At 33.9% G+C, this 13516-nt stretch overlaps 2 protein-coding genes across 4 annotated transcripts in view; one reads left to right on the plus strand and one right to left on the minus strand.

The window, feature by feature from the left end:
* The window catches only part of LOC132708665 (atrial natriuretic peptide receptor 2-like), a 31342-nt gene extending 25210 nt beyond the window's left edge, over nt 1–6132 (plus strand). For both annotated transcript variants that reach the window (XM_060681136.1, XM_060681137.1), the window contains 2 exons: nt 2543–2908; nt 5822–6132. In XM_060681136.1, coding sequence (XP_060537119.1) covers nt 2543–2908; nt 5822–6130 — 675 coding nt within the window. In that variant the 3' untranslated portion in view covers nt 6131–6132. The remainder of the gene's footprint in view (nt 1–2542; nt 2909–5821) is intronic.
* A 1406-nt stretch (nt 6133–7538) lies between these two features.
* Nucleotides 7539–11782, minus strand: LOC132708666 (trypsin-1-like). Of its 2 annotated transcripts, none has more exons than XM_060681139.1 (8): nt 11644–11782; nt 11484–11584; nt 11292–11425; nt 10372–10487; nt 10151–10322; nt 9894–10102; nt 7789–7985; nt 7539–7706 (listed from the first exon to the last, which is right to left on the minus strand). In XM_060681139.1, exons 1-8 carry the CDS (start codon nt 11714–11716, stop codon nt 7539–7541), a joined length of 1170 nt encoding a protein of 389 aa, XP_060537122.1. In that variant the 5' UTR covers nt 11717–11782. The 2 variants fall into 2 exon arrangements, with proteins under 2 accessions (XP_060537122.1, XP_060537121.1); XM_060681138.1 differs by having other exon boundaries at nt 11484–11590; nt 11644–11733.
* Between the last annotated feature and the right edge of the window lie 1734 nt (nt 11783–13516).

A 13516-nucleotide genomic window follows, 5' to 3' on the forward strand; every position in this document is an offset into this window, starting at 1 on the left:
TATTTAGGTCTAAAGGTTACTCGTCGCTGATAAATATTATCTTCAATTTTAAGTTAAATTTTAAAATAACATATTTTTCGAATAAAACTCGCGCCATATTTCTATTCGTTTTGTACGAGAAACCGGAAATGCTGCAATTTAAAACAAATTTATTTAAAAGAGTTGTACGGTCTTAATGTTATTTTTGCTCCTGCAGTGAAATTTTTAAATGAAGAGCTTTGCAGAAACATTGTGGAGTAAACTTTATTAGCAGGAACATGACGTTTTGTTTCCTGCTAATTTCAGTGAATGCGACGCCGTATTTGTTTCATTACTTCATTATTGTTGCGACTTTTGTAGCAAGTTTTCAGTAGCTAATTTAATTGCTAACAGGTATACCATAGAAAAATGAATTCTCCAAGGTATTGATTTTCAATTTAAGGAGTTTGATAATACGAAAATTCATCCTATTGCGGCAGAAATTTTCTCCGGCCTGTGAATTTTCCGATTTAACCAAGAGTATGCTCGTTTTTCTTTGTATTCATTTGCATCCAGAAGTAGGGGGTGTACGTGATCGATAACTGTGATAACGGTAGATAGCGTAAGAGTTCGTGACTAATGGGCTTTGACTTTTGGCTTCGCAAGAAAAAATTACCAAGCGTTTTTTGCATTTTATTAATGGTGGAATTTTTTGATTTTTTTAAATATTTTGTCGGAACTTAAATAGTGTTGTCTAGAAAAGGGAATGAACTGTCATTTTTTTGGCTAGAGTCATACAGTCTTAATTCAATTTTTGTTCCTGCAGTGAATTTTTTAAATTACGACCTTTATGAGGTAAACTTTATTAAGCTAGAAGAACATCAGGTTTTATTTCGTTCTAATTTCAGTGAATGAGACGCCGTACTTGTTTCATTACCCAGGTGAATGGGTTAGTTATTTGCTAAATACGAGCAACATAAAATGTTGCGAGTTTTGTAGCATCAGATAATTAAATTGATAACATGTACACCATAAAAAATTAATTCCACATATTAAAGAGTTTCATAACACTAAGATTAATGAAGGGGACCAATTGGGGTGAAAAATGTTTTAACTAAGGTGACCAAGAGAAAATGCTGGAAGTTATTTTTAAGAAATAATCTTAGATTATGGAAAACTAAAATGGACACCGCTGTAAAGCTTCATTCCAGCTTTTTTTTCGTTATGGAAAAGTAGTAGGGGTTGTGTAACAATTTCGAAATGAAATGTCAATAACTTGAGCGTATTTTGTCAGCTCGGAGTTGTTGAAAAGGCCTCTTTTTAGATTGCCCTGATTAGATTGATTTAGATTGCTTGTATCGCCTCTAAGGGAAGTTTTGCGATATCACTATAAATTAAATTTATTTTTTTTAAAAACATATCTGCAACGAGATCACACAAAGATAGCCAAATAAGAATATAACACGATAGTGAATACTCATTCGATTTGCTTTAAGTGTGCTTTGGAGAACAAAATAGCAAAAATTATAATGATGGTGTTTAAGTGTCAGTCATATTAAAAATGCAGCTATTTTACTGTTTTTGTTAGCATTTGTGCGATGCAGTTTATTGTTCAAAGAAGGCTGTGAAACTTTCGAGTCAACACTCGACGCAGGAGAAATTCAGAAAATGTGTAGCTTACACTAAATTTATATATTTTGTGCCCAAAGAATGAGTATTAGAATTTAATAATGGTATCTTGAAAATGTTCCCAAAGATGGCGACATTATTTTGTCTTTCTTACTTTTACTGGTATATGAAATAGATATCGAAATGCGGATTTCATTAGCGCATTAGAGCCTATTTGGCTATTTTTTGTAGCAATAAAAATGATAGAATTGCATTTAATTGGCATAAGGAGAGCCCTTTTCAAAGACTCCAAAATTGATAAAATGCGTTCAGCCATCCTTAAGTTATTGACATTTATTTCCGAAAATGTTGTGAGTTTATCCCGATTGTAAAACAGTGTTTCTTTTAGTTATCCGTAATATAAGATTATTTCTCATATTTTCTCAGAATTTTCTTTTGCGCTCGGAGAAAAAACGTAAAAATTAAAAAAAAAACGCTAATGATTTAATCAAAATTAAATATGATTTTGCTTCACCTGTGCTTTTTATTAAATCAAGAGGATGTTATATGATTCATGATCGATGAATTTAAATTATAATGACGCAGACAATAAAATAAGCATCACAAAATATTATTTCAAATGTTTCAAATAACAATTAAAACATACTATCGATTTCTGTTAACGCTATCCTTACGGTAGGAAGCTCTATTATTTTTAAAATTATTGTTATTATTATAAGAGAACTAAAAAACTTTCTTTTGTAATAAACCAGTATTAATTTGTTTTAAACATAATTAAGTTTGAAACAAATACGCAATACATTAACTACAGGACAGAAGAGAATCGTGAATGTTTTAAAGTGACCACCTAAAACGTTATTATTTTCTGAGTATAGTCGCTTTAGTCAAGATTCGGTTTCTGAAAAATGGCATTTTTTGACTGCCGTAAAAACTGCCTCAGCGTAGATAATTTCAGGTGGAAACGATTGGCGATTCCTACATGGTAGTTTCCGGTCTTCCGGAACGTAACGGTTCGAAGCACGCTTTCGAAATAGCGCGTATGTCTCTCCATCTTCTGCGCGAAGTTGAAAAATTCAAAATCAGACACAGGCCGGAAACTCCTTTGAAGCTACGCATCGGGATACACAGCGGTCCTTGCGTTGCCGGCGTAGTGGGTCTAAAGATGCCCCGTTATTGTCTCTTCGGCGACACAGTAAACACCGCGTCACGTATGGAACAGAACGGATTGCCTCTAAGGATCCACGTCAGTACGGCCACCAAGCAGATTTTGGACGAAGTCGGTTTGTTTAAAATGGAACTACGCGGTGAGGTTGAAATGAAGGCAAGTAACAATTCGTCGGATTTACGTGCTTATTAAACTCGCTGTGAAATGGCGACAATGTATGTTCGGAGCACCGAAATTTAATTAAAAAGGATCTAGGGGATGTTTAACATATACCTTCCTTTGTTTGCCACGGTCCGACATCGTAGCTAGTTAATAATTTTGCGAGTAGGGCAATAACGAGGGCGTTTGAAAACAACACTGTCGCATCAGTCGTTCGACAATTTAACGCTATAGGCGGCCGTGGCTTTGTGAAAATTCTCATGCTTCAAAACTCGGTTTAATTAATAGCGGGGTTAATCGCAAAACTATTTTGTATTCGGCGTCGTCGTCGCAGATTATGATTATGCATTGAACGCGTTTACAAGAGTGTGTCGTAAACGAACGGGACGGAAACAAATGACAGTCGGATTTATTCGACACGCTTACTGGGTTAAAGTAATAATTAGTTCGAAAATCGCAAACGCGGCGTGTATGTATAGCGAAGTTTGTTTAATAGGGACGAGTCGGGATTATAATTTTTATTTTAATTTGTACGCTTTGTAAATGCACGAACACCTGGTATCACATCGAATTTCGAATCGAGCGAGCGTCACGTATAACGGCGAATATTAAAAAGTTTTTTAAATCTTTTTGGTAAATTAAGTTTTACATCGCTTTCATTTCGTTCGCGGTCTTTGCTTTCCACTTACACTCTCGCCGATTTTCCCGTACAATGAAAAGATTTTTTTTTTTTGGAATTACATCGCAAGCCGATCGATGATGGTACTTTTTTATCTCCGGAAATAGTTTTCCAGCGAACATTTTTGAAATTGTTCAAATTAATGCTAATTATTTTATTAACACATTCTATATCGCTGTCCTGCAATTTCATTTTAAAGAGAAATTTGTTATGGAAACTACAAACTTTTAGTAGAATTTGAATTTCATTTCCGGTTAGATCAGAAGTGACTGGTTATCGAGGAATAAAATTTAAAATTTTTATATGAAGCCATATTCAAATGGTTTATAGTATTTCCAATGTGAAGTGGTATAAAGCATAAAATAGCATATTGTTAGCTTTAATCCTCTCCTCTTTTTTCAGTTTTTGCTAATTAGAGCAAATTGTTTTATGATACAAATTGATATTATGATACAAACATTTCAAAGTTGTGATTGATACCAAAATTAAAAATGCCTAATTAGAAACAATTTTTTTTCGTACAACTCGAATTAAAATAAAGTTCCCGGTAAATCGGAACTGACTGTTCACTGAGAAATAAATTTTCAAAATTTTATATGGTGGATAGTAGTTGCATTGTCAAGCAGTATAGAACACAAACCAGATAACATATTGTTAGCCTTAAACCTATTCACACCACGGAAGTTTTCTAAAAATGTTGACCAATTGGTGGCAGCGCGCCAATATTTAAATAGAATTTGAAAAACAAAATTTGATTTCTCAGAAATAAATTGTTTTAGTTTGACCGTATCTGCAAATTTTATTACTAATTAGTGTTAATTGTTTTATTATTATATTATATATCGCTGCCTTGCTGTTTAATTTGCTGTTCAAATTTTAAAATGGTTTCCTATACAAATGTATAAATTGTGACAGAAAAATTTTTCGAAGATTTCTAATTAAAATCAAGATCCGGCTAAATCGGAACTGACTGTTCATTGAGAATTAAAATTTTAAAATTTTATATGGTGGATAGTAGTTCTATTGTCAAGCAGCATGGAACACGAAACAGATAATATATTGTTAGTCTTAAACCTCTCACTTGTCTTCTCAAAAATAATTGTCCAAAACAACCACGGGCTTTCTAAAAATGTTGACAAATTGGTGGCATATTTAAATATAATTTAAAAAAGTCAAAATTAGATTTTTTTTTCAGTTTCACCGTCTCTGTAAATTTTGTTGCTAATCAATCAAGGGAGTTTTCGAAATGTGTTGACAAATTGGTGGCAGCGCGTTAATTTTGAATTTTTCGAAGAAAAAAAATAGACTTCTCCAGAATTTTTTTTTTTTTGAGATCAACGGTCTCTCTAAATTTTATTGCTAATCAGTGCAAATTGTTTTAATAACACACTGTATATTGTTTCTTACTGTACAATTTGCTATCTGAAAGCAATAAGTGCCTAATAATTCGAATTCGGTCATTTTCGGCTAAATCGGAAGTGGTTGTGAATAGAGTAATAAAATTTGATTTTTTTAATAAAATATTGGATAATTACTTTATTGCCACACAGTATCAAACACACAAGTTTTGTTAGCCTAAGGTAACCTAGGGAAGTTCCTTAGTGCGTAAACTTAATATTTAACTATGATCAAAATTAGAACGGAAGAGTAAAGTTCACCATACTCCTTGACAACAAAAAAGACACTCATATTCCGCTTGGTTTCAGAGGAAAATTCTTGCGAATTGTGAGAGCAAATGCATTTCGTATCGCCGTTTCGAACATCCCATAAAGATTACCTAAAATGCCCCTTTTATGAGTAACAATTTTCGCGAATGGAAATGGAATGAAAACCTATTAAAGCGATGTTCGAATTACGTTTTGCGATATATTTTTTAATCCCATCTCTCTCGCATCTCTGCCCTCAGCATGTTTATCGAAATATTCATCTGCATCCGTTTGAGTTTTTTTTCCTTTCTTTGAAAACTAAAGCCGTTTCATTCGATTTATGATGGTACGAAGAACACTGACAATTTGTGTTCCCTCCTACGCCAATGCAAATGTAAACCTCTTTTCGATACGTCTTTGGTGCAATTATGTTTCGTTATTCGTGGTTATCATTCATCCCGCCTTCGTTACCGACCGTTCCGCAGACGAAAGGTGGGTTTTTCGCGAGTTCTACAGTGTCGAAACAGATATTTTACTCGCCTAACACTCGCAACTCGGAAGCATCGAAATGATTTCTGTTTGTAGGGCAAAGGCAAAGTAATAACCTACTGGCTAAACGGGGAAGAAGAAGGTAATCGGTTTTTGTGCGAGCCAGTTTATTTGCCTAAACTGCAGGCTCCGCCGGGACGTCCGAGTACACCACGTCCGAGGAGCGTTTATTCAGATAGCTCGAACTCAAACGGACATTCGCCGTCATTAGATCTAAAACGAGCATTGGAAGATATGAATACCATTGCGGAGCAATCCAAACCAACTGATGGGAAAGCTCGCGGAGATGAAACCGAACAACCACTGCTACGTATAACTTCTGCATCTTTCGATTCCAACGCTTAAACAAACTCTTTCACTTCTCTTTCTCTTTTTCTCGCTCATCCGGATGTTTCAACCATTTCCTAGGTGTGACTTCGATTAAAAATTGCAGGAGCCAAGTGGCAGCGGTAGAATTGGATCTATTTCGAACAGGAATCTCAATTTGATGTTGGCGTACTGCCAGCTGGTGGTTGCCAGTAGTTCTTTCTCTTCATTTCATCAAAATATAATGTGTCGTTGTCAATGCATGTTTAAAAAGTTTATGGATTCGATGTGTCATCGATGTAATCAATGCTGTGTCGCAACCTTTGGAATTTTATTTTTTCTTTAGTCATACCTCGTGGGTAAGCTGACCATTTCCCGTGGACCATTCTTCCAGTATTACAACTCGCAGAGGCATATTGTATTTTTACCTGTTATCCTATCGAGTAGCGTGATACGACTTATATACGTTATATTGTTTTGTAGTTCTCGTATATACAGGGACGATGCCAAATATGAATATATACCTATTTTTGTTGTAAGCTAGATAAAATTTGTGATAAAAATAAATTAGTTTGTTATTACAATTAGGCCATAAAAAATACGCTTGATGAATTTAGCAGGACGACTTGAGTGATACGCGTATAGAGTGTAGTGTTCTTTTTTTTTTCGGCTTAGCCGTGTTGGTTTGAAAATTCGTTAAGTTTTCGAAAATTTTAAAATAACGTTGGAAAGAGATATATAGCGAGTTTATCGTCGTTGTCGAATATAAAAGAGCAGGTTAACTTTTAAATTTTATTAAGAATATTTATATTTAATAAGAATATTATATGCCTAATGTTTGCCTAATATATTTTCTTAAGAATGGTTTACATAATCTTAATAATAGTGTTGTTGCTTTTTAACAATAGGTTTTTCCATAACTTTCCGCTTAGCCTTTAAAAGGCGTTTTTTAGTTTCTGTAGGAAGCCGTTCCCCCTTTTTATTGTTTTTAAGAATATTCAGTCTAGCGTTCCATTTTTAATTAAGTTACTTTTGTTCTTTTTTTATACTTAATGTTGATGCAAATTAGGATTAGAGCTTCTATTTAGCCGTTACATAGTATGATTGTGCTTTATGTGGGTTAAAATAAATTTACCGTCATATACGATACAAGTTAGAGAATCAGGGCGTTAATACGCAATCAAACCATGTCTCGCCGACATGCAGAGCGTAAGATATTTCTAAACTTAACATAAAAAATTAAGGATCTAAATGTTTTTAATGTTTAATGTACTATTATCTACATTTTCTCATAATACTATTTCATTCCTTAACTTATTTATGTCACTATTTTCACTAAATTCTGATGTTCCTTGCTGTTCTGTGTTATATTATCGTCAATGAAGTTAAAATATATGTATGAATCAATGAGTTTTGTTCATTTAAATTCCCTCAAATACTTATCCCGTCACTGTTTGGCAATGGTATTCCTTACTATCCACGGTAAATATTTATTGACCCTCGTATAAATCCCCGGACTACCTTTATTTCCGCATTCAATCCCCCACGATACAATACCGACGGTCACCCATCTTCCATTTTTAAGCTGATACATCAGCGGACCTCCAGAATCGCCCTGCAAAGAAAACGTTTTTTTTTTTTTTTTTGGTTTTCGGATATAAAAATCGGCGACTTCTAGTCGTAAATTGCGAACACACCTGACAGGAATCCTTTCCGCCATCATATCCCGCAGCGCATAAAGTATTATCCGTAATTCTCTGCAAAAAGCTGTCAACGCAATTTTGCTGCTCCCACACGGGAATTACCACTTGCATCAGGACTTCGCTGGTCGGGCCGGCAAAATATTGTTGACCCCAGCCAGCCACCACAACAGTTTCGTTTTCAAACGTCTCTCCTATAGTAGCAATATTTTTGAGAGGACATTTTAATCCCTATATAACAGTGTCACCAATAAAATGAATGAGTTGCGAACCAAAAATAATGAAGCATTTTTTAATAAAAGAAAAATCAAATATGCGTTAGTTTTGAAAATATCAAAAAATATTGTTGGAATAGTTTGCTTTAGTTTTTTTTTTAAATGTTTTCAAAAAAATCTTTTTCTTTTCAACCTAACATCTTTTTGGTCAGTTTGGTAAGGTCTGTTCATAGATATATGAAAGTGACTAACTGATACGAATTAAGGAAAGCTGTAAGAATGAAATATGGCCGAACAGGTCCGTACTTTGCTTAGAATTTCATTATTTGGGCTTTTGTTAGGAAAGACACTAAACAATATTTATTTATTTATGTATGTATTTATGTTTAAATATAAAATAAAATTACAAGTTATTTTTATTACCTACTTAAATTACTTAAAATTATTCACATAATATATCAGTATCACTATCGCTATCATCGCCTGTTCTAATTATTATTTGTTCTATATTATTTCATATTCTATATTATTCAATATTTAACATATTTAACAGAATTTGCCCAACTTTGTGGAGAGATGTTAAAACCTTCGGTTTCTATAAGTTTTTGGGACATTGGAGTTAACACGGGGAAAAACATTGTTACGACGAATGGAAGATTTCAGTTGGTGCCAAACATGTCCAATGGGATTAAATATACACTGGTAACAATTACACTATTAGGAGGAATGTTTGGAGCTAGTTTGTTTTTAAACCAACTTTCAAATAAATCAGCGGTGGTGTCTTCATGGTAATCCAGAGAAGAATCTTTAATATTTTTCGCAGACAGAGAAAGTCCATTTGGAATCCAACCATCTTTAGAGCCAGCATGCAAATAGTTATTCTTTTACCTCTTTTTGATGACGCGTTTGTTTTACACTTATCAGTTGAGTCAACACAACCCTTTTCTGGGGTATAATAAGTGTCGAACCAGGTTTCAACCAAGTAAATAATTGGCCTTTGTTGTTCTCTGCAAATCCTTTTTTTTCTAAATATTCCAGTCGCCATTTCCGAACTCTAAAAGATTCCTAAAACTTGCCTTTTGTCAATCTTTTTAAAACTAAATCCCATGTGTTGAATACACTTCCGTAAGGTAGTTCTGCCACATTTAACACCGGTTTCATCTTTTTCAAGCCTCTTAATTAAGATATCTAATGTAGGCTCGTATAACTAATAAATTTTACGCCGTATTATACCTTGATCACTTTCATCTACACTCGAGAAAATGTCACCATCGTTTCTTTTGTTCCTCGCTGAAATAGGATTATTCACAATTTTCCATACAGTTCATGTTGGAATTTTCGTCAATGTGGCCGTTTCTTCTAAAGATTGCTGCTGGCACCACGTTCCATGAGAGTCAAATAAACATTGTTTATAACTTCCTTAGTCTCGATAGAATAGTGTTTTCAACATTTGGGCGGGAGCATCTCCTGAGATACACTAGACTCGCACATATTTTGCATAATTCGCACACGATTCAACACACGCTGTATTACACACGAAATAAAAATGATTACTAATAAACTTAAACTAAGTAGGACCACAATTTTACCTGAATTTAAATTCCGAAACTTTAGGTAATAATCTTGTTGCATTGTATATTAATGACCACCCTTGGATAATCCCATTCAAAAGCAATTGGTCGCTTTCTTATATCTATGAACAGACCATACCCCTTAATTTAAAGAAATAGTAAATCAAAAAAAGTTCATTGGATTTTATTACAATTCAAAGAGCCGCTGCACCAATAAAAAATACGAATACAATACAAAACTTGAAATTAATTAAACACGTTCCCATACGATGTGGACTTTATCAGCGACACTGTATATTCCGTGATTCTTTTTTACCTGAAGGTGGAAGACAAATCGGCCAAACGTACGTATTAAAGGAGGTCGGTTGTGCTAGCCTAATGATGGCAATATCGTTATCGTAAGTGGACAAAACAAAGTCTTCGTGTTGTATAATTTCGGCGACGCTATAATCTTTAGATCGGGTTTCGTTCGGCTTGGAAAAATCATATTCTCCCAACCTTACGCGCATTTCAGACGCCGAAATCCTAAAATTGCCTTATGGACCCTTCGTATTATAAAACTGCAAATTTTACCCCTGGGCGCAATGCGCAGCAGTTAAAATATGAGTGTCGGTTATCAAGGCTCCACCACAAAATTGCTGTTCCAGTCCTTGCTGCATCTCTTTCATTCGATACAAAGCCGCCAACCAAGGCCATTCTTGAATTCTTTTCGCTTTCGTAACTCCATTTTCTCCGAGACCGCATCCTAACAAAGAGTTAGTGATCTACCTTTTGTATTACTTTCTAAGTCTTACCCGTATTATCGTCTGTGGCGTCGTAGTCTTCACCTCCTGCAGGTAAATCCATTATAAGTTGGGATCCGATTACACCACTTAACGCTATATCGTCCGGACAACAGACTCCGACAAATCTATTTTCAAAAAGATGAAACCAGAGTGTTACTGGCACTTTTTTGCAGGTTCGTAAAAATAAAAACCGATGCGACTTGAGTAAATTTTATGGTCTTAAGCACAATATTTTTTCGAATTTTTAAGAATTTTTGGAGAACAAAAGGGATAGAAAGGACACGAACAAAAATAAATATGTAATCTAAAAATGTCGTGTTTTAACCAGAATGGTGTTGGGACACAAAATGGCAATTTTCAAAAAATCTATAACAAATAACGTATCCTTACTTTTTACGCATTTGTGGGACATCACATTTGCGCATTGCACATTTATTTTTGTATCCTTTGTGCGGCCTCGTATCCCACTTCTAATTAGCAAAGTACTCGAGCTGCATTGTGACACCAGTTTGGTAAAAGCATTTGATGAATGAATCGATTTCATTTTATAGATTGGTGAATGAGCCAGTTAAACTCTATCAAATTGAAATCAATTCCATTTCGACACTATTAATCAAATGACAAAGACAAATTGCTTTAGTGGTATTATAAATAACAAATTAAACAACGAATTAGTAATCCTGAGACGCGTTATTGAATGATAAAACTATCAAACAAGGTTAACAGTTGATACGGTCGGTGTTCAGCAAAGTGATGCGTGAAAAACAACTCGACCTAGCGCAAAAAAAATGCCCAACATCAAAGCGCAATGCAATTATCAACATAATTATTACTTCTCAGCGCAGTTTGTTGTAAAATCGTCGGCCTGACCCCATAAATTGTTATTAATTATATTTCGACGCATCAAATATTTGTCGATGACTACTTACGTTTTTTCTATGATGCAAAGATACTCTAACGTATTTCTTCTCCCGGACAAAACGTCCATCGGGCAAAACGATAAATGCTTGCAGTGTCCCTTGGCATCGCCGGGACCGATGCATTCTTGATACCGTTTGTTCAACTGAATCAAACCCTCAATGAATTTAATTGAAGCTCGTCCGTCAAGAATGAACGCTCACCTTAAATTTCTTACTCAAACCCAGGTATCTTTTTCTTCTGACGTGGTCTACGTTCGAAAGTTCTCTTTCTATATCAGTGTCCATTAATATTCTTTCAGGATCTGAAACTCCATTCGGTATTCAAGGCATAATATGATGCCTTATTAAAATTCATCCTTACCTGTTCTTATGGATACACCATTGCAAAAACAAACGAGTTTGGAGAACAGAATTAATGAAATTATTAACTGCATTTTCAGCTTTTCTTATGCTCGTGAATGCGCGTGTCGACTTTATAAAAAAGTTTTTGTTCGTCAAAGATTACATCCTGTGTCTTATCTGACGCCGTCCGCTGGACTTCCTTTCGCGAAAATTTTTAACGCTACGTTCACATACGGGGTGTTAATTAATGATGTGGCGAGAGGTTCAGCGTGGGACCATTTTTTAAAGCAAAAAGGTTGGTGCAAACAGCAAGAGGCGACTTCATTGACTTATTTTTGTTTAATACAGGGAAGAATTCAATAATCAATCAAAATAGATAATATGAGAATTGTTAACAGCAATAGGATACCTAAGACAAGCTTGTGTTTTGTCAAAAAAAAATCTATAAATATCTTGACAGTATACGGTGTAATTATTGTATCAGGATTAAGAATCAAATTTACGTAACAAATTAATATAGCATATCTTCATACTGCAGTAAAAATTACAAATATAAACAAATAACCAAATTAGCTAAGTAATACGTAAAAAGATAGGAAAATAAAATAATTACCACAAGGATCTTAATGACCAATAATATAGATAGAACTGCAAATTTGTTATGATAATTTATTTAATTTTACTAAAATCATTAGAAAATAAATAATTCATTTTTAATTAGAACACAAAAAAATGAACATTGCGTTGATATACCGAACACAGAGAATTTGTAAATAAACAAGCAACATTTTTGATTTTACGAAAATAATTAGAAAATAAATAATTTTGCCTCGATACATGGAAAAATGTTAAACTCTGGCAAAAATAAAATAAGAAAATAATTATAAACAGTGATATATTAATTATTAATTAAAAATAACATCAAAATGCACACAAGATGAGCTGTAAATTTGTAAATAAACAAGGAGCAGTTTATCTCACTACATCAATTACACTCGAAAAGGTATAATTCAGTTTTTATTACAACAATTATAAAATTCTTCAATCCTACATCAGTCCTCGGACTCAGTTTGTAGAATTGAATTCTGCAAAATCCTAAACGACCCGCATCACATCTGGAATTCCTCAAGGGTCCCATTTGGGACCATTGTTATTTTCACTGTTTATCGCAGATGTCAGTAAATGTTTTCTTTTTGCTAAATCAGCATCATACGCAGATGATCAGAAATCATACGCCCCCGTGAAAAGCCGACTGTCATGAGTTTCAAGAAGATCTTGATCGTTTTTATGAATACTGTGTGAAAAATCGTCTTTTTTAAATATTGATAAATGTTACTGTCTTAAGTTCAGCAGCCGGATAAATGATATAAACTTTGACTACACATTCAATGGTGTAAAAATAAAAAAAGTAGAGCAGATTAGGGATCTTGGAATAACTATAGATGTAAAATTAAGTTTTGATATCCACATTGAGAATATATTAAAAAAAGCTTATAAAAATTTAGGTTTTATATTAAGAGTTAGCAAGGAATTTCAGAATCACAAATCGCTTATTATTCTATACAATTCCTACGTTCGATCTCACCTTGACTATGGCGGTGTGATATGGAGTCCTCAGTATCATAAATATATAGACAGAATCGAGAGAATACAAAAAAAGTTTGTTTTCCATTTAAATTTTAGATTTAACCGTAACTTACTAACTCATTCGTATGAATCTAGTCTTAATTTCTACCATATACTGAAGTTATCTGTTAGAAGAATTATCTCCAGTGCTATATTTTTGCATAATATTATTAATAGTAGGATTGACTGTCCTTTACTGTTGCAAAAACTATCCTTCAATGCCAGAGTCGTTATAACAAGAACTCCTTCATTATTTTACGTGCCTA

This window comes from Cylas formicarius, unplaced genomic scaffold (assembly GCF_029955315.1).
Source record: "Cylas formicarius isolate icCylForm1 unplaced genomic scaffold, icCylForm1.1 PGA_scaffold_12__32_contigs__length_19106922, whole genome shotgun sequence".
Lineage (NCBI taxonomy): Eukaryota > Metazoa > Arthropoda > Insecta > Coleoptera > Brentidae > Cylas > Cylas formicarius.